We start from the raw sequence: 27,889 nt of genomic DNA, 5'->3' as shown, positions 1-27,889 counted from the left end.
GGGCCCGGGGGAAGGATGAGCGCCGACACCGGCTCCAGCTGACGGCTCTGAGGGCACCGAGCGTCCCGGCACACACCTGCGGCATGGCTCTGCTGCTCGCCTGGGCGTGTGTGGCTGTGAGGTGAGTGAGCCCCCGCCACTACGCCGACCCCCGAGGGCTCCCCGCAGCCCGGGGCTCTGCTGTCCCTCCGTGCGCCCCCCGGGGCCGGGGCTGACGGGGACTCGCCTCTGCCCGCAGCGTGGGGACGGCGCTGGGGGACCAGGGCGACGGGGCGGACCTCTACTCGGAAAACATCACCCGCATCCTCGACAAGTTGTTGGACGGCTACGACAACAGGCTCCGACCGGGATTTGGAGGTAGCGGGGAAGCCTGGTCCCCTCGGGGAGCCGGCGGGTGGGGAAGGGCGAGCGGCGCTCCGGGTGCCCGGGCAGGAGCGGCTCGTCCTGCACCCGCGATAGGAGGGAGGCGGCGGAGCCGCAAAAGCGGCGGCGAACAGCAAAGTTGGCCGTGCCCTGCAGCCCCTGCCCTTGCGGGGCGGCTCCGCTGCCCTCGAACAGGGGTCCCGCTGCCCTCGAACAGGGGTCCCGCTCCTCTCCCAGCCCCTCTCCGTGTCCCGCAGGCGCCGTGACAGAAGTCAAGACGGACATCTACGTGACCAGCTTCGGGCCGGTGTCCGACGTGGAGATGGTAAGGGCCCCGCTCGCCGCCCCTGCTCTGTTTTCCCGGGATTCATTACGGTGGCATCTGAGTTGACCGTCATTAAAGCAGATTACGAGGCTTAATCTCTTTGACAATCTCTAGGGCCCAGCAGAGCAGTTTGGCCAGAGCTGCATACAGCTATTTCCCGGCCCGCCAGCCGGGGCTGGGCGCACACAGCCTCAGGTGAGGGCACGGCCGCAGGTAAAAGATGCCTCTGGAACCCTGAGAAGATGGTGAGCGCCGTGTGCCAGCCCAGCTCTGCAGAACGCTGCCTGGTGGGAGGACACCGAGCAGCTGCAGGGGAATGGTGGCACTGCTGACACAGCTGCCCCTGTTCGTGCTGGGTGCCCCCAAACTCAGGCAGCCACAGACTTGGGTGCACTCAGTCTGTGTAGAGAGAGGTTCAGACTTGGGTGGACTCTGTCTATGCAGCAGTAGCCCCCAGGAACACATTAAGTCATGGAAGTGAGGATGGCATTGCTGTTCTCCTTGTAGACATTGACTTGGGCTGCTATTTTTGCACTTGCACACCCCTCTAACAGTTTGCAGGCTGGAACTGTGGGCTCCGAGTAATACCAGAGTTTTTCCACTGCTCTTCATCAGTCAAAGAGAAGGCATAACCTGGCATTCTTACAAAATTTGCCCCTGGCCAGGTTTAGCTCTGTTTCCTAAGCAACTTCCGCAGAGGCCTCTTTTCTGAAGAGTTGTGAAAATATTACTAAGAATTCTTGGGAAAAAGTCCCATTGATTAATATCAACTTGACACCATAATCCTACTGTGGTGTGACTCAGATCAGTCCTCACTTTGTGAATATCCAAAGGAAGCTGCAGAAGAGTCACCGAGCGTGTCTTTTTGTTTCTGGCAATTAAACACTGATAGCTTGGTCTTGCACTTTGAAAGGGAGACATTTGTATTTCCTTAGACCTCAGTCACTTTGAATTAAATTAGTATCTATGAGAGTACAATGAGGGTTAGTTTTTTTCCTTAATCATGTCCAATTATCTGTTCAATGATTCATTTGTAAATATTCTTCAAATAATAAGAAAATAGGATATGTTTTCATGGATGACTTTTTTAGTAACTACTTAATGATAATAGGATTGAGTGTTTAGGCAGTAAATGAAATGCCATTGACATGTGTGTTAAATTGTCTCATGGAGTTACTGTCCCCACAGGCACCTGGGACTGCTGACCCCCACACAGATGTCAGACCCTATTTATTTCCCACAGGAATACACAATGGATGTCTTCTTTCGTCAGACATGGACTGATGAGAGGCTGAAGTTTAGTGGGCCAACTGAAATTTTGAGACTGAACAATTTAATGGTCAGTAAAATTTGGACACCAGACACGTTTTTTAGAAATGGAAAAAAATCAATTGCTCACAATATGACAACTCCTAACAAACTTTTCAGAATTATGCAGAATGGAACTATTCTTTACACTATGAGGTGAGAGCTTGCCCTGCTTTTGTTGACCTGTATTTTTGATGCTATCAGCATTTTCCTACATACCATATTTTTTCATTATCTACAACTGTGTGTTCTAGACTAACCATTAATGCTGACTGTCCTATGAGGTTGGTGAATTTCCCAATGGATGGACATGCTTGTCCACTGAAATTTGGAAGCTGTAAGTTTTTTTGTATTTTTCAGTTTGTTAAAGTAACACATTTGGTCAAGAGGAAGATCCTAAGATATTTCTTAGTGACATGGCTGAAATTTTAAGTTGCATTTTTATACTAGAATTTTACTTTTTTGTCTGAGACTCAGACCAATCATATGGACATGGATTTATCCACTGAAGTGTGACTGCTGAAGCATATTTTATTGTTTATTATACTTACACTTCTGGTAGTCAAAGTTGGTCCTTCAACAAATATTAAAACCTCTGCTACATTTACTATATTACTTATAATTTTGAAAATATGTGGTAATCAATTTTGAAATATTGTGGTAATATAATTTTGAAAATATTTAGTTGAGCTGTTATAATCAATATGTATGTTTTATAACAAATTAAGAGGTGATAGCTTGTTCCTCTCAGGTCCCACCTCAGTCATTCTCTTATTGTTGATTTTTTTTCTCATTTTGTAATTAATGAGGTTAGGAACTTCCTGGAGTAGGATGCATGTTTCTGAGGGCATTTGAGCTACAAAAGGGATTATTCTATTTATTTTTTCAATTGCTTATAAAATACATAATTAGTAATGGTAATTTTCCCTTCTGTTACTCAGATGCTTATCCAAAAAGTGAAATAATTTATACTTGGAAAAAAGGACCATTGCATTCAGTAGAAGTACCTCAGGAGTCTTCCAGTCTTCTCCAGTATGACCTCATAGGACAAACTGTATCTAGTGAAACAATTAAATCTAACACAGGTAAGATGGAGCCATGTGGAAACTACTGGTGTTTTGCAACATCTTGATAATAAATTACAGGGTTTTTTAATAGAGAGTGAATTAATTTATCTTTTGCCATTTAAAAAAAATTATTATAAAGACTCTAACCATTGTCTCCTAAAAGACAGCTTTTCAATACAGTCCTCCCATCAAACACAAAATTTTTTCATTACATTCGTAAGAATTCCCACTACCTCTCCACCCCAGTAAAAACAGTGCATAAAGTGAATATTATTCTGCTCTGTTTCCATAAGGTCACTTTACCTTTTTTTAAGCAGCTTATTTTTATTATGCACTAAGAGGTCTGTGATTTCATCTGAACATATTATGTTGGGTTTAAGCCAATAATGTTCACTCACATGTTGCCAGAATAATGCTGACATACTTGTCTCTTAACAGGTGAATATGTAATCATGACAGTTTATTTCCACTTGCAAAGGAAGATGGGCTACTTCATGATTCAGATATACACTCCTTGCATTATGACAGTCATTCTTTCTCAGGTGTCTTTCTGGATTAACAAGGAGTCTGTTCCAGCCAGGACAGTTTTTGGTATGCTGTGTTAAAGTCTTTGAGCTCAGCATCTACCATTCATTCATTCATTCATTCCTTTCATTACTTGTTTGTTTTAGGGGAATATTCACTCCAGCTGCTCTATTTCCATCTGCAGAGGAAAATAGGCTACTATCTCATTCAGACATACATTCCATGCATCATGACTGTCGTCTTGTCTCAAGTTGTGTTTTGGATTAACAAAGAATCTGTTCCAGCAAGAACCGTGGCTGGTATTTGTGTTTTCCTTTTGTCATTCATTTCATTCACTGTATTGAATCTGTTCGATCAATCAGATACTGCAAGCTAGGGGGCATTAGGAAAGGCAGCTAGTAGGTTTCAGTCAGCAAAAGTAAATACTAAAGTGAAATGATAGTCAATTTGCCTGTGAGGGTCAAAATTCTTGACTCAGAATGTTTGGGTAGCCAGATTTGTTTGTGACAATTTTTAATTGTATTCCAGTTGTGTTTTTGTATGCAGAAAGGGACAATTTCAAAGCAAATGCCATTTTTTCAAGAGGATTTTTTTTTTCCAATGGATTTATTGTCTCATGAAACCAATATGAGTTAAAACTTTAAAAGGAAAAAAAAAATGGAATGGAATGGAGTTATTATCTGACATAAGGTACCCCATCTAACACTCATCCTGGAGTGCTCTCTTCCCCTTGGTTACAAAGGTATCTAAACAACTAACAAGGGCTTTAGATGGATAAAGAGCAGTGAGATGAATAATGGCCCTAGCACAGGTTGAAGTTAGAGTGAGAAAGAGGCATCCATACTGCATGGCAGGGCCTTTTTCTTTCTTTCTTTCCAGTGGTTTGAATGAATGCTCTCAAAGCTTTGAGTCTCTTGGCTCATATATATCTGAGGTTTGTACTCCAGATATGATATGATATGGTTTATAATCCAGATATGATGCTACTTGATTTTCCTTCATGTTACATCTCTGGATTGTAGAGTTACGTCCTCTACATTTTGAGTAAAACATGCTTGCAACATAGTGGGCATGGAAGGTAACTACATGCTTCAAGAGGGTGCAAGTAGGTCTGTAGTCAATTTGGTAATAATTATATAAATACCCCAAACACTGGAATAACAGCTCCTAGGTGTTGTACTGAAGACTAACATGGACTTGAGAAAAAATTTTATGAAGAGAGTAAAATAAGCAACTCTCCACCTCTGTGGAAAATAGCGATGTTAGCATTTTAAAAGGATATTTCAATCCTTATTCCATTTGTATTTCTCCCAGGGCATAGTCTGAATTTGAAGTCCAGACTCGTTCAAAATCCCATGGATTCTGAATACCTTAATCTAAGGAAAAGAGGGCAAATTCTTTATGACAAAAAAAGACTTCTGGTCTTTTTCACTGAAAAAGAAAATTTTAAAATGGTGAAGGTTTAAAATGTATCATCTTGCAACTACTTGAATTATAAATTTTCATTTGTACTTGTAAGTCTGAAAGCTAAGTTTGAGAGAAGAGATATTAATAGTAGAAGAATAATGATGTGCCTAAATCAGTTTTTCAGCACAAAATAATTCAAGGACTTTGTTTACCTCCAAAATGGATGTCAGTTATCAGATTTCAGTGTTTGCATTATGTAACATATTCTTCAAAACTTACCAAGAAGTGTTCAAAATGTAAAGACAAGGGTAAACAATCAGCAGTTGCAGTTTACCAACTGTAATTTGGTATTCAGTTTGATGAAGTAGCTATCCAAAGTGAAAAGCATTTCATCAATATTCACTCCACATGGAGAGAATTCTTATCTATATCTGTAAAAGAATAGGAGACCTATTCCTAAGTTAAATTCCTGCTGCAGTGAGTTTTTATTCAGACACAGAATATATCTATTTTATTACTAACTAGCACATGGACAGATTCTAATCTAATCACACATCATTTCAAAAAGTTCATTCTGGACCTTTGAAATTGAAATGCATCTCAGCATAGTTGTATTCATATAATAAAATGAGTCTGGCAGATTTGGGAGAAGTAGGAATCCTACATATTTCTATACCATCTCTTATTTGTATTTCATTAAAGTGTGATAAGTAATGACATTGGGATGTAGTTAACCTCAGACAGCTGGCAAGCCACATCATGTGAAAGAGTTGCAGAGAAACTGAAAATAATGTCACCCTTTCTGATGCTGCAATATGCTATGACACTGCATCCTTTCCTCTGAGCACAACTCATAGCATACTGCTTCATCAACTCAACATGACCATCACAATATGACATTAAAACATCTTTCACTTTGCCACCTACCCTTTCCCAACTGCAGAAAATAGAAGAGGATATTCTCCACCTCACTGTCTTTAAATACCCACAGTTTTTACATTCTAGCAGGCATAATTATAAGTAAATATGAGTCACAGAGGCTTGTATGTAAATGATTGAGTTTGTTCTTGCATTTTCTGCTTGTATCAGGCAGCAGTAGGAAGTAAGTATATTTCCTACATTATTAATGCTGTACACTCCAACACAGAAAGAATAAATTCATGAATTCATGTGAAGAACACCATGGGGCCCATGAGCTACATGACCAGATTTGCTCTGTGAAAATAGATAAGCAGCTCTAGAGAAGTAGCTTTTCTGTCTTTCCCTATCTGTAGCTAGGGGAGCTTTCAAATCAAGATACTCTTACTGAATCCTAAAAAATGTATCCAGTGATTAAAGACAACAGCTCAGGGGACCAAAGCATTATTACTTGAAATGTTTAGATCAGGCTCTGACTGTTTTTAATGTAGAATTTGCCTGATTTAGTGAGGGTTCTGTAAGCCATGTCTTGTACTACAACTGGAGAAAGAGAGGATCGCTGTTGGGGAATGACAATATATAAAGCCAGGTTTCTGCCAAACATTCTACTTACTAACCCACCAAGGAAAATCTCCTTCAGATTTTGAGCCTGGATTTTGTTATAGCCATGTTTATCCAATTCTAAGAAGCTGTCCCATGTAGAATGTTGTTATCTTTCAGTCTCCTCAATGCATTAAGGAAATTTTTCCAGACCTTTTAGATGCTGAATCCAGTACACATGAGTTATTTAAGGATACAAAATACTTAGGAGTCTTGCTGGGAAGTAGGATGACAGCTAAAATCAAAAAGGGTGCTGTGCTTTGGTTTTTTTCATGTATATGAATTTAAGAGTATCAGGGCTGGAGCCAAGTTCTGATGTCCCCCATTCTTTCTCCTGTTTCCAAGGAATCACCACCGTGCTCACCATGACCACCCTGAGCATCAGCGCTCGCCACTCCCTGCCCAAGGTGTCCTACGCCACCGCCATGGACTGGTTCATCGCCGTGTGCTTTGCCTTTGTCTTCTCTGCACTCATTGAGTTTGCAGCTGTCAACTACTTCACCAATCTCCAGGCTCAGAGAGCAATGAGGAAGGCAGCCAGGGCAGCAGCACTGGCAGCAGCACTATCAGCAGCAACTGTACCGGCAGAGGACGAGATTGTCTCGGTAATTGCTTGCTTTTCTGATAATAAGCATCATATAGGAACAGGCAGCTGAAGTAGAGAATGCAGAACAATATTAAAGTGATCTTAACCTGAAGCAGATTATGTAACCAGATTGTGTCTATTTATCAAAGACATTGTTTTGATTCCAGAAAATGAAAATACTTCATTTATTTGTAGTGTTTATTTAAATTTGCAATATGATTTTCTAGGGAGATGTTTATTTGGCAAGATATTTAAGGAAAACCATTAGACTGTTATCCATGATACTTCTCCTGAGCAATGCTGTAGGCAGTGTGGTCAGGCAGCTGTAGTTCCCAGCAAGTCTGCAGAATTTGTGGGACAGTGTTCAATGGAATGAACATGTGCATTGGCCAGATGATCGTGGGACCACTGTAGTGCAAGGGTACAGACCATAGGTGAGCCATTTGGGAGATGGGTAATTAGCCTATACATAAACTTGGCATCTCTTACCTTACTGAAATCTGTGTTGGTGGAAGCTTTGGGGGGAAAAAACATAAATGAAGGATAGATTTTGGAACACGTAAAAGAGAGGAAGTCTTTCTAGTATCAAAATCTGTGCCAGAATTGCTTGCAAATTTCACTCTGTAAATCTCATGCTAAATTGTGAATGCTGTCTCACAGCATATGTTCATCTATTTATCATTGTGGCCTTCCTGTTTCAAAACCAGTTTTACTACCACCATGATTTCCATTTTTAGAGAAATAACAATCTGAATGACATTTTGCAATACCTCTGAATCCATAATTGAACAAGGGAGTCAGTCTAAGAGGTGCCCATACCAAGGCAACACCTTACCCACCACAGAGTAATTTTTCCACATTTGCTGATAAATAGCAGTTAAAGTTACAACATTTGAGTACTTTCCAACTACTAAAATCATAGTTGATAAGTTTTGCTGACTCTTTTTTGGAGGACAAGCAATCAGAAAAGAAAAATGAAAAAGTTTACCTCGTTTTATATATCATGAAGAAAATATTGATAACTACTATATCTTGAAGAGGAACAACAGCTTGGACCTGTCCTTCACAAACTTCCTTATTCAACAAAAAATACTACTTTTGTTTTCCCTGGAAAGTCCCTGCTGAGCAATATGAAAACAGTTAGGCTGACTGCACGTGCTGCTGGTGCATTCACTGCCACTGTGGCCACCCCCTCACGTTCCCAGTCTCAGGAAAACAACTGATCCAAAAATAATCTCCTGCTTCTGCCCAGATAAGCTAAGAACTTGTTCCTGATGATAGGGCTCCTCCAGATTTACGTGATCTATGAATCACAGCAGACCAAGGTAGGCACCAGACATAAAATTTCTGTTGAACAAATGAATAAAAGATAGAGAAGTTAAAAGGCTCAAATTTCTTATCAAGTTCTTCAGCCTTAAAAAGCAAAGAGCAAACTGAAGACCTTCTTTCCTGTTTTGTAAATATTAACTTACTAGGTTTTCCAAGTAAAAACCAACAAAAGAAAAAAGAAAGAATCTAGGAATAAAATATACATCTAGAAATCTCACTGCAACAATCTGCTCATGAAAACTATTTACATCTAGCTGACAGCATACAGATTTAGAAGAGTAGTAAATCCAAGAACATTTAGACCCCAAAGTAAACTCAGTTTCTGAAACAGCTCACAATGTCCACAAAATTCTACAGACCTGATCTTGCTCAAAGCAAGACAGCCTTTTCAAACCCTGTGCATCCACCACGTTTTTCTCCCAGGATCAGTTCTCTATGAGAACTGCAGTAAGAGAAAGAGCAAACCTCAGTGAGATCATAAAAACAAAGGGTACTCACAACTGAAGGCAAGATGATGTAGTCAAAAAGATTTCTAGAAGAATTAGCTATTGGATTTAAAAGGTTCCCTTCCAGAAGGGCATTCTGGGAAAAAGGAGTGATTATGGGATAACAGATTTTAAGAAGCTTTTCTTTTTTCATTCCTTTTTTTTTCCCTTTGGTAGAGATAAGGGAGAAGGAACTTTTCTATGTTGACACATCCATAGATATACTGCAGTCAGTGATATAATCTCATATGAAACAGACCTGAAGTGTCTAATTTGAATGCTGACAGTGTATTTAATACAGGCTGATTGCACGTGTATGACCATTTCCTCTGGATTGTCATTCTTACTGAGCCTTGTGCTTTTATAACTGCATTACTGATCCTAGGGCAGATATTTTTAAGGCACACAGCATAATACTCAGTTTTCTGCTAGAGTGAGGCCCAAAGTCAAGATAAACATATCTACAGAACATATATATTTAATTTCAGATTAAATGCTTTTTGAAAAAAAAAAAATTAAAATATTAAGCAGCCTTTTTTCCCCTTCAGTCTAGTTAATATTTTTTAAAATTTGATTCAAATAAACTAAAGTCTCTCATGCAGGTTTTTATCATCTAGCCAAAAAACCTGTACACTCAGAAAAGAAATATGTCAGAAGACCAAAATTCTGCTCTAGTGTAGAATGAAAGCAGGAGAAAATGCTGCAGCCACTGAACTGTGGTGGGGTCAGTATGAGAGCTGAGAGCCCAGCAGGCCTGGGCTGGCTCCAGGAAAGCTTCTCTATTTACCTCAGTTAACTGAGAGCAGGATTTGGCTTGCTCTCTCCATCAGCTGCAGGCAGTCCCTGTGTGAAATACAAAACTCTGGGTGTTCCTCTGCAGAGCACGAGGGCAGCAAGCTGAGCCTTCATCTGGACCCTGACACAAACCTGTTCTTACTCCTGCGGTGGCCAAGCTGGCTTAACATGTCAAACCCAAACATCCTATACATGCACATATAAAACCATGATGGCATTTAGCTTTTAAATCCATTTCAAATGCATATTTTCTATATCATTGCATTCCTCTTGATGGCTTCCTTTTCCCAGGGAGATCCCAGTTCTGGAAGTTTCAGGGGAAGGGAATTGGTGGTACTGTGTGGAGCACGCTATTTGCAGAAATGCTTTGTGGGATGGTCAGGGAGTAACCCCATGGATCAAAAGACATCCTTTCCCTGTGAGAGGCTACATGTAAAAGACAAAAGATTACCACCCTGTAACAGCTTGCTCACAGCTATGTTCTCCAAGTCCTCATGTTTTAACAGAAATCAGCACAGAGCAGTGCAATACCTGTGGGAGAGCTTCCTTCTCCCTCCAGCTTTGTGTTTCAAAACAACACAGCTTGGGCAGGAAAGGATTCTTATTCCCTTTAACCTGGCCAGCTGCAGAACAGCTGTCACTGGTATAGAGGATTTAGTTTCCTACAATTATGTCAGAATATATTGAGTTTGTTTAATGAGCATCCTGGTGTAGCAGAATACTTCTATCTGGATCACCAACCGCCCTTTAGGATCACCCTGAAACAGCTATATGCTTTAAGGTCTTCACTGACAACATTGAGACATAATCCCAGCAACTTTTTTTCAGGTGGCTAGTGAGAATAAAATAAAGTAAATTTAATTATAGGGAAAAAGCATATGGGCAGACACTGATAGATTTAAGAGCCAAATGTGGCTTTGAACATTTAAATCTGTTTAATGTAAAAACATATTTTGACAGCAGAGAGGCTCTGTGCCAATTATATGTTTTATCTGGCATGCTACAAATAAATGTTATGAAGAAACTCTACCATAGCTCATTCCCTTTGAAAAGAGAATGACCAGGGTTCCAGCCTCTGTTCTCCTTACTGCAGATCTGCTTTATATGACAGCAATTTTAATACAATGGGCATTGGGTATTTTTCAGTTATGCTTCCTGCCTATATAGGTCTTTAGATTTTTTCCATGCAAAATAAAATGGCTTTGAAGTAATAGGTAACAGCCTCTCCCCTTATTCACCTTCACTTGATGTTTTTGCTGTATTCTGAGAAAAGTGAATTTCCTTTCCTGGAGGTTAAGAAAGATTTTGAACATGGTTTTCCCCTGCTCCAAGTGAGCAATTTAACCTAAGTGATTTAACCCTTTTAATAGGGTAAAAAATGATAAAAACAAGTCTGCATGTTTTTCCTGAGTGTTTCTAGCAAAAGTAATTTAAATTTCCTTAAGAGATGCCTGAAGCTAGGGCTATTAACGACTTCTAAACTATACTCAGTTTTTGATTATGCAGGACACTGCTAATAGCCATTTACACATTATTTGCAATATACTTCTTTTAAAATCAGATTCCACAGACGAGACATTCAAAGTGTCCAAATTAGGGTTTATAATGAATCTGAGTTATGAGATGGATACTGAAACTGCCCAGCACTGTATTGAAGGAGGTTCCTTAGTACATGGCCAAAAGGTGATGTTGTACAGTGCAGTGAACTTTCCTGCTGGAGGTTGCTGCACGTGGATTGTTCAAAAGCTGAGGAGAGGCTTTGCAGATCACACTGGTGGATGTAGGGGCTAAACCATGGTTAACTCCCCCTTTGGGAGATAAGTCACTAGCATGCTGTCATGTTTGTAATGGTTGAAATTTCTCAAACTGTATCTACTAATGAGCAGAGGTAAAAATGTTATGTATTTAATTAGGCATTCTGCCTTTTAGGCACTGAGCTCTACGTCGAGGTTGGTTTGTGTGTGTGTGGGTTTCGATATAAGGAAAGTTCAGTGTCTTTAATCAAATAAATTATGAAGAAAAAATAACACATTATTTTTATCTAAACTTTTAGGGTTTTTTTCTCATGAACCTCTTTTTACTGCATTGCTAGCAGGATGTGAGTAAAAGAGAGATAAGGAGGGACATACAGATATTCATTTTTTTCAAGTTAGCCAGTATCTGGGTTGCATATATAAGAGACTGATGTTACTGTTAGATCATAAACCAAACTGATAGTGAGAATATGTATTTCCAGTACAAAGCAACAGAGGAGAGAATTCTACAAATATGAATTACAGAAATCTCTTGAGGGAAAGAAACATAAGAACAAAGTGCATTCATAAATCACAGTTAGCATGCACCAAAGGAATCAGAAAGAGCAGACAAAGAATTTTATTTACTCCAAGGTTATGTGTGATGTATTTTTTTAGATCTGGAAGGCAAGAAATTTGGTGAAAACCTCCTGAGATATTCTGAGTATAATCAGCTTCTAGTGATATTGAGGAGGGTTGCGAGAGCAGAGCTTTACAGAGAGGATGAGGGTGCTTTGTGAGCTTTCCAGAGGATGAGGTAGCTTGGCTGCAAAGCTCAGTGAGAAGGCAGACTGTACCTTACAGGCCATCTACACAGCAGTGCAGTGTGGTGGTGTCTCACATTAAACAATGGCCTGGCAATCTGCTCTGTGTCACTGCTGCTCAGACAGAGCTGCAAGTTTAATTGCCTGATGGGACTAACATTCCACATGAGTGCAAGAGTACCTCTGAATCAAGGTTCAGTAACTCCAGAAAATCCATTATTTCCTTACGACACAGTGTGCTGTGCCTCAGGCTTCTTGTTCTTGCTGCTTGTAAAACAGTCCTTACTTGAGTGATTGGCTCTGGGAGCTATGCAAAATAGGCTATTCATTTCCATTTTCTCTGTTTTGTTAACATTTCATGATGTTATTGTATGTAATCTTTGTCAAAAGGAGAAGTTAAATCTAGATACAGTAGACAAATTACTGTAGCTGCTGTTCAGAATGACTGTAATAAGGAATTATATTCTTATCCTCAGGCCTCCTGTTCTTGGTTTAGCAGTGAATTCCAATGAAAAATATGAGTTGTGGTTCTGGGGCAGCAGTCTGGTCTACAAAAAACTCCCATACTGAGAGACATCCTCATTACCCATCTGAGATAAATTTGGACTTAGAATTCCATATCCTGAGTAGGGATTTAGAAGAAAATAGGTTTGACCCTGTGCTTGGTGTTGTGGGGACACAGGACTGTTAAAGACAGTGAGAAGAACAGCTCAGGGTTTTTTCTTCAGATGAAATCACATTGAGATAATCCTCCTACTTTAGCTGTCCCCCTTCTATAAGAATGAGATTTAATAAATATAAATAAAATAATAACCAGGATTACACTTTTCCAAGTGCTTATTCAAATGATCACAAAGATTTTCCTACCTCCATATTCTAAATATGTTCAGTACTAAACATCATCCAGTGACCATACACTACATCTGTTCTACTTACTATTAACTCCATCACCTCAGCACTGTAATTCCTGATTTATGCTTGAATAACCCAGAGTAGAATTTGACCTGCCTCATACCAGAATATTGTTGATAAAAAGGACCAAGATTCACCTTAACACTTGTATTTTTAGGCACCACACAGTGTCCACAAAAGGTCATTATTCCACAGAAATTGAAAAACAAGACTGAAAAAACAAGATGCCTCACAGTTTGTACAGTTCTGTTCAAAGGAGGGCATGCAGGCAAATGGAACAGAAGTGGAGTGAAAGCAGGAAGGCAGGCTCAGCCAGCCAGTCTGTTCATAGAGGGGGATTATTATTATTATGATTAGTGCAAGTGGACATGGATAACCCTCTTTCTGTTTCTGTGACACATCTGTAGCTCATCCCCCATTTAAATCTGTCTGCTGCTTGCTGTGTTACTGCAAAATGCAAAACGAACCATCTGTGTTCCAGATAGGCACAGAGCAGGAATGCTATTTAATACCCATTCACAACATGATATCAGCCATATAATGTATAGAGGGCAAACTGGAAGTGGTGATTGGTTGTAGGGGAAGAAAAAGGCAATAGGTAAGGGAAATACATAGATAAAAAGTACCTTTTTCCTTTTGAAGTAAGGAAAACTTACTTCAACTCTTCACCTTCTGTTTAGACTAAAATCAGCTGTGAGAAATCCATCTCTCCCTAATTTTAGTTGGACACCAGTCCATTCATTCATGAACAAAACTTGGCATCCTGTTGTGGAAATGTCAATTGTTCTGATTCTCTGACAGTTACGATGACTTCTGGAAGGATAGTTCCTGTTACAACTATTCTGTCACCCAGGAGACACCAGCTGTGCTAGGTTAGTCTGTTATCTAGAAATTGTGGCCCAAGTACAAGAGTGGAAAATGCATTTCAGAAAATGCTTCCTTTCCTTTTAGTGACTCAGTCATTTATCTGATTGACTAAAATCTGTTCCTATGCTTAGAAATCTGCAAGATAAATCCCAAAAATGCTGACAGCAGGCTACATTTATGTGAATGGTTGTCATTAAATCATTCCAATGAATGGCTTTGGAAATTGCCTATCTAATAGCGTTTTTCTACCTTAAAATCATTCCAATGTTAGTCTTCCATTTCACTATAGATGTACGTGCTGTTATTTTGGGAGTTATTTACATTGTCCAAGACTTCCCTCATCTGCTTCAGTCATTTCGTCATCTCATTCTGCTGACCAGAAAATCTTTGTATTCAAATCCAAGAACATCTGTGTACATTGTGTGATTTTTCTGCACCAGATTTTTCCTCAATAATCAGGGAAATGAGTTTTATGGACAAAGTTTTAGGCTTAAGCTCCATATAACAGAACACTACAGTACTTCATCTCAAAACAAACAACAAACAAACAAAGTCACTCACGTCATCCTTCTGTATTTTCTCAGCCATCAGATAAATCTTAGAGCTGCTGCCATGCATCCACAAATGGCCATGCTGGGATATGGCAGGAGCAGCAAGGTTTTTGAATATTTCCTCCTATTTGACACTACTGTGAAAGTGAGCAATTGATATCCATTAGAGCAGGCTCAGAGCCTGGGGTAGCTCCTGTTCATAATCATTTCTGGAAGGAAGAACTCTATCACTTCTAATCTTGGGAAAGTAAAATAATGGCAACGTGGTCCCAAATAAAACAGATGTACAAAATTAATATACACACTAGCCTAGTAAGCTCTACATGTCCCTGAGTTCTGGCTGAATTTTCATGAGTTTTAATACAGCTTTCTGAAGAGTAATTGGACCTGGCTGCAAATGCTGCACAAAATATGGGAGTAATTTGGTTTCATTTCACCATAAATGAAAATAAAAATAGTCCCATTGCAGCTGAGTATATTTGTCTTCAGTTGTATGCATGGAAGTGCTGTGGGAATTATGAGATATATTTAAAAATGAAATTTTATCCTGGAAAAAACAAGAGGACAATTCAGCATTCATGTTTTCAGCAGCTGTAAAGGTAGTCCACTGCCTTTTGTGCAGCAGTTTTCTAGTTCTTGCATTACTCCATTCAGTGTTTACCAAACTCATCAGTGGGTTCAGCCAGGAAGATTGCACCTGAGCCAGCCCATATTGCTGCTTGGTTTAATCTTGATCCATATCTGCACACACTTCAGTCATACCAACCTACTACAATTTGGATACACCATTACTTTCTTTCCCTTTTAGCTCCATCTTCTCTTTTTCTCTCTTGGAGCTTCCACTTATCACAATGTTAACAATGTGAAAAGCACATATTCTTTCATGGCTTTACAAGAAAGCTTCAGGCCATAAAAATATATGTCCTTCTGTATAGATGCATTATTTTTGTGATTTTCAGATATTGCACTATAGCAGAGAAGCAACAATAAAACCAGAAATTTAAGTTAAAAGGTGGAAAGAAGTCTAAAGGTCACAAAACCTAAGACTCTGTATCCAAATAACACCTTTTTTTTTTCCTCTTTTTTCTTTCCCAGCATTCTGACTCCAACTCCAACCTGAAGAAGAGAGTGAACTCCATAGCATCTCAGGCAGAGCAGTCTCCTGAGCCCAGCATAATATCAAACACTGCATCCCAGTGTCAACCTCTGCCTGTTCCTCCACCAGCCCCACCACAACCACCAGCCATTGGAGGTGCAAGTAAAATAGACCAGTATTCCAGGATCCTCTTTCCAGTGGCATTTGCAGGATTCAACCTGGTGTACTGGGTTGTTTATCTTTCAAAAGACACTATGGAGGTGAGTAGTAAATTTCCTGAATACTTGTCTATAATATGTAATATGTTTACTTGCCCAGCATTACTTCAGTTGTTCATTTACTGTTGCAACTCAGTTCATCAGTCCTTTCTGAGTAACACTAGAATGTTTTATCAAAAAAAATCAGCTGTAGCACTCAGTAAAATGCAGAAAAGCTGTTTGAGGAGGGGAAATGTAAACACTTCTCTCTAACTCATGCTGCGCTGAGCAGAAAATGCTCTGTAAGACAGCACAGGATGACATTCTCAGCAAACAAACTGATATTAAATCTTCTATTTCTTTAGCTGTTGTAAGGAATGCTAGAAATATCTGTTGAAGCCATGAAGTGAAAGAGATAAGAACTTTATCATAAGATTTTCTCAGGGAGCTAGTACCATAAGTTTCCCCAAAAAGTTTTTATAAATGATTAATAACTGCAGTATGAAGTTTGTGAATCAAGAGTCCTTAGTTTTGTTCATTTAAATACATTTTTCCTGTTTTTTTTTCATATATATCATACTGTCTTATGCAAATAAAACTGAAAAATCTTTTCTTAAGCTTCTTTGAATCAGGCAGACAGTGATTACACCTTTAGATATCTATGAGGTCCAGAAGAGACATGTGCCCTGCAAATTGAGCATGTCTAGAATAATCAGTCAGTAATGTCATTAAACTTTAATTCTTTAATGCTTTAAATCTCTATTTTTCTCCTGTTTTTACATAATTAAAGTTAATAGTGTCCTATTTCCTTGGTAAAAAATATATTCATTTCCCTCGTTGCTATAGAGTTTTGGATCTCACTGTACATTGCAGTTTGTTTGATTGGTACATTTAGTTTATTTAGGACAGCTAGGAGATGATGGTATTTAGATAGCACCAAATGCACAAAGTCCCTACATCAATAAAAACAGAAATGTGGTATGAGTGGGGATCAGGCTGTACCTTTATTTCCTAGATCAAAGGTAAAGCAGGCTGAGGGAAATCTTGTGGGCAGCCAAGAGATGTTGCAGTTCAAAGAAACAAGTCGGTGCTGATCAGCTGATGGTGGCACCTCACCTCTGCTGAAGGGCTGCTGCTCTAGCAGACTCTGATTTTTGCTATCAATATGATCTGGAAATGCTGTCTCTCAGAGATGGGGTGTGCTGCCAAGCAGCTTCTGTGGAATTGTGAGGGCAGGAAGGTAGGAGACACTGTCTCACAAATGTTCCTGCAGATGTCTCTCAAGAGGTCACAGCTGCCAGCTCCTGGCCACTCCAACCCTGCCCAGTGCTAAATTTAGCATTTGTGCCAGAGTCACTGATCCTGCTGCTAAAATATTGACTATGTGTGCAAATGACTTATCTCAGAGGAGGGATTGGAAAAGCTCATGTCTGATCATGACAACTTGTGTTTAGAGGCCAGCTCCTCAGCTTGCCAAGACTCCAGTGATTAAACCATTCACATTCTGGATCTGGAAATATTTGGAACATACTTGCCATTTCCCCTGGTGGTGATGAAATATTTACACTGAACCTCGTATATTAATAATAACATTAGAACCAGGCTTTTAAAATACTTCCAAAATCTAGGACTAAGTGCTGACTATAAATATTTTTAAATGCTACTGTGAAAGCACACAAACATGGTCAGAAGCTGAGAAATGATGTTCGATAGTAGCATTACAGAACAACAGAAATCCAGCAGCAAGGCTTAGAAAAGAGAACAGTATTGACAGCTGGGGTGTTTTGAATTATGAAGAGTTTAAACAATTGTGTAAATTTTGACCAAGCTCTTCTTCCTAAATTAAATTTCTGCATCTGTGTACTCAGTTAGAACTAATAATAATTGTGATATACACAATCTAGGTTTCTAATCCAAACGTGCCACCAGTTGTTACTTACAACAACCAGGATTCTTTTTGCTTTAAAATTATATTAAAATATATAAGCTTTTAATTCCAAAGAGAGGAGATACAAAAGTTGGGTGAATAAAGCATGGAATGCTTCAAGGGCAGTTAATCTTTTGCTCCCTCAGGCTCAACAGATTTAATGTTGTTACAATATTATTCAGCTTATTCAATTTAAAAAGTGCATTTTGTGCAGTATTTCAGGTATATTAGCTTTTTTAAGTTACTTTTTTGAGTTCATGGGACTTTTGTTAAAAAACAAAAAGAGGAAAAAATCTAATTAATTTATTGAAATAGACAAATTTCCAGTATACCAGTTCTTGTACTGCAACTCTCTGGGATTTTTGTAAGTGCAGTTTGGAGCACAGAAGATCATTCAGCAATTCATGTGCTCAAACCAAACAGGTACCTCCTGTCTTTGGAGGTACACAGAGAATGGATCAGGCATTTCATGGCCCTGTTTGTAAAAGCAGGTTATTAGCACTGGAATCAAAGGTCATTTTCACCTCCTATCATTATTTTCTGGCCAGGCTCTTCCTTTGGCTTTGAAGGAGGAGCAAGAAGAGTTTTTTGCTTCATGTTCTGGATTCAGAGCCTCAGCTGGAAGGAGCAGCCTTGTTAGTGTAGTGACACAGGGCTGCATGAAATGAGGAGCTCTTTTCTGAGCTGTTTGGTACGAGTTCAATACACTACTAAGCAGTTTTCTTTGGCTTAGATAATGTGTTTCAGAAAAGAAAAAGCCATTTTTATGTACAGTATCTTATAAGATTTATGAGAACTTTGGGGACTGACTACTTTCAAAAGTGCTCCTTGGATAACTTTTTCTCCCCCTGCCATTAATAATTTTCTCTTCAGGTTAATCATCTTTTTTCTTACTATACATGTAAACTAAGAGTATGTAAATTACACGGACATTTTTTGATTTGGAAGTGTGTATAAAGAAGAAGGTGTTTTTAATAAAATGTACACCTGTAAACATTTGAATGTTGTCATCATAGACTGGTTTGGATGGGAGGGCAGCTTGCAGATCATAGAATTCCACACCCCTGCCATGGCAGGGACACTTTCCACTAGACCAGACTGCTCCAAGTCCAATACAATCTGATCCTGAAAACTTCCAGAGATAAACCATCCACAACTTCTCTGAGTAATCTGTGCCAGGCCCTCACCACCTTCACAGGGAGGGCAGCCAGGACTGGACAGACGCAAAAATATCTTAAACTGAACTCTGTATTTTATACTTCCATACCTACTGCACCAAGTCAAGCTTTGCAAACCAGGAAGCTTAGTAGCAAACTTTCATTACAAGATTAATGTTTTTCTATATTTTAAATCAAAAACAGCACCATTCTCTGAAGAAAAAAAATGAGAAAAAAAATCCAGGTTAAAATTAAGAATTCACCTGAATGCTTTTTTTTTTTTTTTTTTTTACATGGATGAGGATAACATTCATCTTCTGGTCTTAGTATTTCAATAAAGGGTTTAATTATCTATTGGAACAAGTGGGAAAACATTCAATAGCAGTCATCCACTGTGCAACTTTTGATACATAAGATATTTCAGTGTAAATGGGTTTGCACTGGGGAGTAGCAAGAGCATTGCAGAGCATCAATTGTACTGGTCAAAACAAAGGAATTAATTAAACTAGCGAAGTTTTTTCTCTGCATTTGGTTAGATTGTATATTGGTAGAACTTAATATAAGAAAAGGACTACAGAATGTACAAAATAACTGATGCTAGTTTTCAGACCACAGAAAATGCTGTAAGATACTTGTAAGATAAGTCCCTTTTCTCTCAAAAGGTTTTATAAGTTAATGCTACAGATACTAATTATAGTGATATCACTGTGCTATTTATAGTACAGAAAAAATAAAGCATCAGAGTTACTCTGAGAGGACTTAGTCCCTCTCTATGTAAGGTGAATTAAATTAGGTTGAAAGTTTGAGGATGTAGCATCCCCATGATTTATACATGGGGGATGGAACATTTCTCTGGCATATTTCTATGGTTCATGTTCTTCTGTAGGGTACAGCAATATCTGCCACCCACAAGAAGCTCTAAACATTAATGAAAAAGACACATTTGTCTAAATTTGACAAATAGAAAAGTTCTTGAAAGAAGAGCAAACCTTTCTGACAAATGAAAAAGATACTCTAGATTTTTACTTTGTCATACAGCATATTTAGGCTTTGTTTTCTGTTTTAAATCTTCTTAAGTCCTTGAGCCGAATACTAATTTATGACAGTGACCTTGGCAGATGAATTGCACACTTAGTTTATTTTAAAATTTGCTTGATTTAGAGTGCAAAGAGCCCCCTTTTAAAGAGCAGCAAGTACTACCTTTGCCACATAACCCACAATGCATATGCCACTGCCACATCATCTTATGCACCTTATTTCTAAATTTATCTATCTTAATTTTTATATGTAACATTATATTACAACTTTTCGTGTAATAAAACATGGAATAATAGAGTGAATCAAGCTAGATAAGGAGATGATGTTAAAATTTTGATGATAAATCCAGAAAAAGAAGCAGAGGCAGCTTTTAGGAGCGCAGGAAGATACAAAGTCATTGAATGGACCAAAGTTGCTGAGTCCTGGATATTATTTGGATGCAGAGAACATAGCAGGATGGCAGGAGAAGAGTTACATAATAAGTCAAAGATGCTAATGATGTCAGATGGGAAGAAAAAAATAAAGAAACAAGAGCAGGAAAAATATTTAGCTTCAGTACATTGGTATTATAAAGCTTGTAGTGCATATCATTACATCATTTTTCAGTTTAAACACTGGAAAAATAAAGGTTAAGAGGAACAGTCAGTGCCATACATGCATAACAACTGAGCTTTGATGATCCAGGTAATGAGCATCAAATTCTAAGAGGATTCTCCTTGTAGTGCAGTTCTATTTTGAGTCTGCTGAGAGAGTTAGAAATAACATGGGTTTGTGGGTTAACTCAATTGTTACAAAAAGTGGTTAACAAGCCACAGCTTAAATCCCTCTAAACTTTTTTTCCAGTTTTTTGAACCTTCAGCAATGCATTTTCGAAATGACCCTCAGTCCAACTGAAGAACAGCTCAGGATTTCAAGGAAATCACTCAAGGTCACAGAGCATTGAAGAGACTTCAAAGGATTTGTCTGTCCACAGGTGATCTCAGTTTTCAAACAGGGAGTATTTTTATTGGACATTACCTGGATGCAAACTCTGGAAAAATCAGGAGCTGCAAACTTCTTAGGGATCTAATTAATATTTTCTTAAGATTTCTTAAAATGATTGTACTACAGAAGTTCTTCTTAAATTATTTGTCAAAGGAAAGAATGTTCATTTCTTCTAAAACATTTGTAAACAATTGAACGTTTACATTTATATGAAACATCAATAAAAGGATTTGAGTTTTTTTAATAGAATAAGGATTGCTAAACTCAGCTGATTCTGAAATGGTAGAACTTGGCATAGTTTCAGTGAAAATCTAGGAGTTGTACTGATTTCAGCACTTGAAATTGACCCAAAACAATGTTGGATAGAAATTCTATGAAAAGGCTGTAGTTCTATCCTGTTTTAACCCTTTCATATAAAAGATAAGGGATTAGTTCTTAATTATTTTAAAATTAATTTTTATCTTTAGGGTGACACTTATAAAGTGAGATACAAGACAAAAAAAGAAATATAAGCTATTTTTTGTGTGCTTTAGCTGTTTGGTTACCACAATGTAACTTTGTTGAAAGTCACCATTAAAGTACAACCAGACTAATAACAAGCAATTTCTTGGCAGAAATGGAGGACTGGAATTTCAGGGAGTTTTCAAGGTCTAAAGATGAATGGACAGAAAGATGCAGCTGCCCATCAGGCTGAATGCAAGCCTCCAGCTCCAGGGAACTTCCTGGAAGCAGGCCTTGATTACCAGTTAAGGAACAGCTTTTTATCAGCTGATTCTACTGAATTGCCTGTAGAAAACTCCCTAGAAATGTTTCCTAGAGCCAAAGATCTTCCAGCACATTCAGAGTGTAAAGGAAATAATATTTTGCCACTCTCAACACAAACAGTCACAGAATTCCTTCATTCACCCTTCATCTCCACGATCCTTCTCAGGAATGTAGTTAGGAAACACATGCCAAAATCAAACCAAACCCAAGTCCAAATTATTGCAGGTGTAATGGACATTGGGAGGAGTCAGAAGCATACAAAGAAGTTTTATATAAAGCTAAATAAAAATAAAGTATTCCATCCTATCTTGAAATTTCAGTATGATAAAATTAACCAGAAACATGAAATAATGCACAGATTCAGGATATTCAGGGGCATTTCCTTTGTCTACACAAACATCTTAATTCCTGTGAGAAAATATTTACAGGCTGACTAATTGATTCCAGTAGGTCACCAACTCTTTTATAGGTACCATGACATTTTAACTGTTTGAAGGCCTTGCTCCAGCTGTTCTCCTCCTCCTGTTTCTAGAGTTTTTACAAGTGTGGTAGCTGGCGTGATCATGGGAAATCCTTTTTGCACACCCTGTTCTCTAACTTTGAAGGGCTTAAATGGAAAAATTTAAGGATTCTACACAATAATAAATATTTTTTGTACATAAATGTCACATTTGCTATTTGCTTTTTCTGACTGGCTGCAGGCTGGCACACTTGGATGTATTTGTAAGTGCATGGAATTTTATCTACATTTTGCTTTCAAACTAAAGTGGTGAAAAATTTTCCTATTTTCAGCCTTTTTATACTGTTCTAAGAAAAAATTAAACTATGGATACTGGGCAAATATTTTATAATTTGTAAATACATCTTATTTTGAAAAAAGCAAATTATGCAGTAGGGACCCAGAAATTATTTTTTAGAATAACTATACTCACTCTTGCTTCACTGACTTTTTATTTTGAGTACATTAATATCTGTAAGAGTTTCCAGAGTATTTTAAAACTAGTTTATGCACAATATGAAAATTTTTAAAAGATATGATAAAACATGTGACACTAAAGGAGCTAAATTTTCTATCTGGTCTTTGCTTAATAGAATTCTGAATACTAATTTTACAGCAGATGCAGAGAGTTACTAAACAGTGACTATTTCCTTGAAATGTATTTCAGTGTATAAAATGGTGGCAACTTCCCAATTAGGAAGCTGTATCATCATCTTAAAATTGTTTTAGTAGCTCTTGGTGTTTAAAAAGAGATTTCAACATCAGCACAAAGACTGCTTATCTTTTTTCTCCAAAGAGCTTTTTTTTGTGGATATGACAGAGAAGGGTTGTTTCTCCTCAGCTTTTTGAATGGTAGGAAGGGAATGTGTATTTTTCCTGTTACATACTTTGTAGAGACACAAATGTAATCAATAATGTTAATAATGGTAAGTTATATCTTAGGATAAATGCAATTACTTACAATTATTGTCACTTCTTAACAATCCTGGTTATGGTCAAACACTAATCAACCAAGCAAGACAGTAAAAGAGCAGAGAAATAGAAAAAGGTTATATAAATATATGTGTATATTTCTGTATGCATATATACATATGTATTTCTGTAGAAAATATAAATAATAAATAAATAATACCATAATAAAGAGTATATATTTCTTTCTGTATCACAAATTGAAAGGAAATTGAGAGATATGGATTTCTTCCAGTATTTTTGACTGTACTGCAATAGGAAGAGCAGAAGCTAAGGTTGCTCTAAGATGGGAATTCCTGTGTGTGAAACAGGGCACTGTGGGGAGGAGATGTGCAATTTCAGTGAGCTATTGTACTCTGATGCACATCATTCACCACCAACTTCCCTTAATATGGATCTTGGTTAAAAGGATGCTCTGGTTTCAGCCCACACAAAGTGACCAAATGAAGTTTACATTCAGTTTTAGCATGTTCTGCTTAATCAGAAGTTCAAGAAAAAGCATAACTATGAACAACAATACAGAATTATTTCATAGTAAATTAGAACCTGTGATTACATATAAATCTTTGTTATTCTTCATCTGGGCTCTACCCCTCCTCCCCCATTTTTTTTTTCATAATTTCTAAGCCAAATGAGAACCCAGCAGTTTTAAGACATAGAAATTATGCAATGGCACACTAGATCAGCCTTGAGATCATCCACTCCTGTTCAAAAGGTTGTCCTCCCCAGCAGCTAAAACAGGAGCTGCATAAACCCCAGAAATGTGAAGAAAATGTCCTGATAAAGGGACCTGTCCAGTGTTTTGATATTTTGATGCTACCTGTCAGGTAACAAACTCAAGGCCTTTCTCTCATATGCAAATAAAATTCAGAGGTGACTTTGTCATTGCTTAGTTCATTACATTCTTGGTTCTCTTCCAGTTCATGACAAGAGCAGCATTCCTCATCTGCCTTCTCTAATGAATTCATTCTTGCAGGATTTTCCTCTAATTGGTAATCAATCAAGGCCTTTCAACTCTCTGCATAAATGATGTCTGTCACCTGGCTTTATGGAGAAATCTGCGAAGGAAAAAGTCCTTACCCACACTCAGGATGGGTAGGGATTGAGAAGTAAACAGTTGAGTTCTGCATCACTGCTTCAGTGAAATCATCCCTGAGCCAGTGCTGGAGTGGTGCTTGTGCACACAGAATGAACTCTGCAGCTCATTTCCAGGCAGCACTTGGGTACAGCCCTCAGGAACTCTGAAAAGTGTATTGGAAGAAGAAGTTGGTGACAGAGCACAAATGAGACTCAGCCATGCTTTGAGATATGAGTCATAAACCAGAAAGTTTTACCAAGAGAAAGGAAGGAATGCAAAGAAACCAAAGCATCTCCACAATTGTCAAGTAGGAAAGGGAATTCCAATTTATTGCGAGTCCTTAAAGAACATACAAATAAACAAAAAACCGACCAAACAAATTCTTACTCCTGCCCAGAACCAAATTATATGTGACTTTCCAATCACATTTAGGGAAAACCCCATACCCATGGGTTTTTAATGTAGTTCTATATAAGCAGGACAATACCAGGCATCGAGGAATCCCATAAACCCTGTAACATGCATCTGTACTGAATCACTTTGCAGCACACTTGGCTGGTTCTCAAAGGAGTCATTAGTTCATGAAAACAGGATCTGGCTTCAGTTATGACTAGACTATTTTAACCTCCATAAATAAGAGTAATTTCTAATAGTTTAAAGATATTAAATTCTTTACATGCCTTAAGGAGCAAATAAACCTCCTCCAGGCCCTATATAGTTACATATTTAATATTAAAGCAAAGGTTTTTCTCCCCACCTAATACCTGCTTTGTTTATAATAACATTTTCATGGAGCAGATAAAAATATTTTATAATTTGAAACTAAATAAAACTAATAAAAGAATACTCATTCCTGCTACTCCTGTTCATTGAAATAAAAGCTAGAAAGTATCAATTGTTAGAAGTTGACTTTCCTAAGGGCTGCAAACTCTGTGGCCTCATGTAAACTAGATGGAGTCATGGTGCTCCAAACTGACACATGAGAAGTGGATGGGAGATTAAAAAGTGGGATCTAAGCAATAAAGTCACAGGTTTTAACATGAGGATGTTAAATTAATGAACTGTTTGTTGCATAGATGAGTCTGTTGGTAAGATTGGATAGTGATGATGAGAGCAACTAGAAATGATCAGAAATAATCTACTGCTTCATCCAAAATTCAAAATTCACTGAACTGAAATTTTAAAAAGTAAGGCAGAAACATCTTTGTGTGAACAAAATTTAAAGCTTTTTCCATAAATATAATTAATGCGCATTCTCAAGTTTTAGTAATTTATAAATTCCTCGTCAGCTAAAACCTATTATGCTTCACACACCCCATACCTTTCATTTTAAATGAATAAAAACTATTCTTATCTGGTACAATCTTCACATAAAATCCAACATTAATTATTTAGTATGAGATGTCTGCTTGCAACTCAAATGTATTGAAAAGTAAAAATAAGTTCGACTTCATGGTTTTAATAGTAACTACAGTTTTTGTCAGGTGGATTTTTAAACCAATGAAGCTGTGAGATTTACCCTTACTACTTTGAGGGCTTTATTCTGATGTCACTTTCAACATAATAAAACTGAAGTAATTCTAGTGAAGCAGACTGAGGAAGGTCAAAGTGAAAGGAAATAACTAGTGATATATATAATAAATTGTTTTTAATACCAACTTTTAAGCCTATTTGATAATTCCATTGTAATAACACTGCACTACTTAAACTCATATAGACCAAAAAATTGCAAAAAAAAAAAAAAAAAAATCAAATTTAGACTGAGATCCCTTAAAAAAGACCAGCTAAAAAAAGGTAGGGTGAACTACAACTTCCAGTAATTACTTGAATTGATGCAAATGTATCCTTAAATGCTGTATTAAAAATTCCCATTATAGTACTTTTTATAAAGAGTGAAAACAAAAAGAGTCAAGCCATTGATTATGTACCCTATGAAGTCAGTATGAGGAGATTATAACAGTGAATAAAGGAGAAAACCCTCATAGGTGCAGGAAAGCCAGAATCATCACAGAAACACAGAGTCTTTATAAGAAGCTCTGTAGAGTGGACCTATTTGTACTTCTCTTCTGCAGATTTTATAGCAGAAATTCACTTTTTATGTTTGAGATCTGTTCATTAACAGCTCATTATAGAGTAGTCACAGGAGTATTATTGCGTGCTTGAAATAAATTAAACCACCAGGTAAATGTTCTCTACTCAGGACCAATAAAGAACAAACAAAGCTAAGTGATCTTGTAATTCCAGCTGCACTACAAGTTAAGATCCACATGACTTTGAAAGCCTGCCTTTATTTTAAGACTGGAAAGTAATTTATTCACTCACAAGGCATCATCCCTTTGTGGGCTGATTGTGGAGTCACCAATTTTATAAGTGAACACCTCAATGTTCTGAAATCACCAGGAAAATATCCAGGTCAGTGATGTGCAAGCTAAGACTTTTTCTCCCTGCAAGTTCCATTTGAAGGTGCAGAAATCTCAAAACATCTCCCATGATACCCTTGCAAGGAAAAAATAGTTTCTGGAGTTGCTAATGGGAAAAGAGTCCCTGGAAGCTGTTCTGATTTTAGTACTAAAATGAGATGGCAAAACTGGACTTTGTTATTCTACGTTTCTGCAAAGGAGAGTTTGCTCATTGAGATTATTCGAATAAATGTCCTTTGTGATGGTGTCTTAAAAGGAACACTGACAATTACAGACAAATTAAAACTTACACTTACCGTCTGAGCTATATTCCTTATTGCCCACACTAACATTTCCTAAAGGGCTGAGAAGATGGAAATGATTTTTGCATGATTGCAGAGAAAACAAGGAGCAAAGAGCTATTTTTTATGGTGGTGAAGGACAGGGAGCCTTGTAGTTCCTTCACATCACTGGAGCAGCAGAAATGAAATAACACTTGGACCTGAGTGCAGGGCAAAGCATGTGCTGCCGAGTGTTCTTGCACTGACATGTCATTGGCCATGGAAGCCAAGGTGTCACATGAAAATTAGCATCAACAAGGTAAGCAGAAAGCACTCAAGTCAGCACAACTCTGCTTGACATTGCTCTCAAAGAAAAACATTTCATTCTAGAGACAGCAAAAAATTTCCTCGGAAATTATCAGGGCACAGCTTTCCTCTGTCAGTTCTCATTTTATTCTGCATTCTTTTCTAGGCAGTTTAATGAAAACTGGAGAGGTTAGGTCAAGTGACACACCACAAATGTGTCACTTCCTCTTAGGCCATTTTTAATACAAATGCAGGTCCTTCTGTCTAGGAGGAATTCTGAGTAATGTTTTTATTTCTGTGAAGTCACATGCAAAATCTGCACGACAGGACTGCACCAAGGCTGCTGGATGGATTCTCCAGTAGAGGAAAGAAAAAAAAGGGCTGAGAATCAAACACACAGGAGAAGTTCTTGAACTAGAGAGCTTAAATTAGAACTGGACAGAGAAATGTGCCTGCCTTCCCTCCCTGGGAGATTTTGATCAGCACAGATTAAATCAGAGTATTCATTTAAATTGGGATTTTATTAAAATCAAAACAGTGGTTATCAAAATTGTTTCTTTTGTTCATTTTAATGCTTCTGGCTAAAACTTTTTAGGTT

At 38.0% G+C, this 27,889-nt stretch overlaps 1 protein-coding gene across 1 annotated transcript; it reads left to right on the top strand.

Moving 5' to 3' along the window:
- Positions 1-83: 83 nt before the first annotated feature.
- On the top strand, positions 84-20,904 carry GABRA6 (gamma-aminobutyric acid type A receptor subunit alpha6). The gene is made up of 11 exons (XM_059483336.1): positions 84-121; positions 239-357; positions 621-688; positions 1,932-2,152; positions 2,251-2,333; positions 2,938-3,081; positions 3,502-3,654; positions 3,735-3,887; positions 6,859-7,118; positions 15,691-15,951; positions 20,854-20,904. Exons 1-11 carry the CDS (start codon positions 84-86, stop codon positions 20,902-20,904), a joined length of 1,551 nt encoding a protein of 516 aa, XP_059339319.1.
- The last annotated feature ends 6,985 nt before the right edge of the window (positions 20,905-27,889 follow it).

This window comes from Ammospiza nelsoni, chromosome 16, assembly GCF_027579445.1.
Source record: "Ammospiza nelsoni isolate bAmmNel1 chromosome 16, bAmmNel1.pri, whole genome shotgun sequence".
NCBI lineage: Eukaryota > Metazoa > Chordata > Aves > Passeriformes > Passerellidae > Ammospiza > Ammospiza nelsoni.
This window is presented reverse-complemented; position numbering and strand designations above follow the sequence as displayed.

Excerpts from the sequence above, each read along its gene's own strand:
- GABRA6 (XM_059483336.1), top strand. The coding sequence starts at position 84 with ATGGCTCTGCTGCTCGCCTGGGCGTGTGTGGCTGTGAG. Across the intron at positions 122-238 it reads TGGGCGTGTGTGGCTGTGAG|CGTGGGGACGGCGCTGGGGG; the intron begins GTGAGTGAGCCC and ends CTCTGCCCGCAG. Across the intron at positions 3,888-6,858 it reads TCCAGCAAGAACCGTGGCTG|GAATCACCACCGTGCTCACC; the intron begins GTATTTGTGTTT and ends CCTGTTTCCAAG.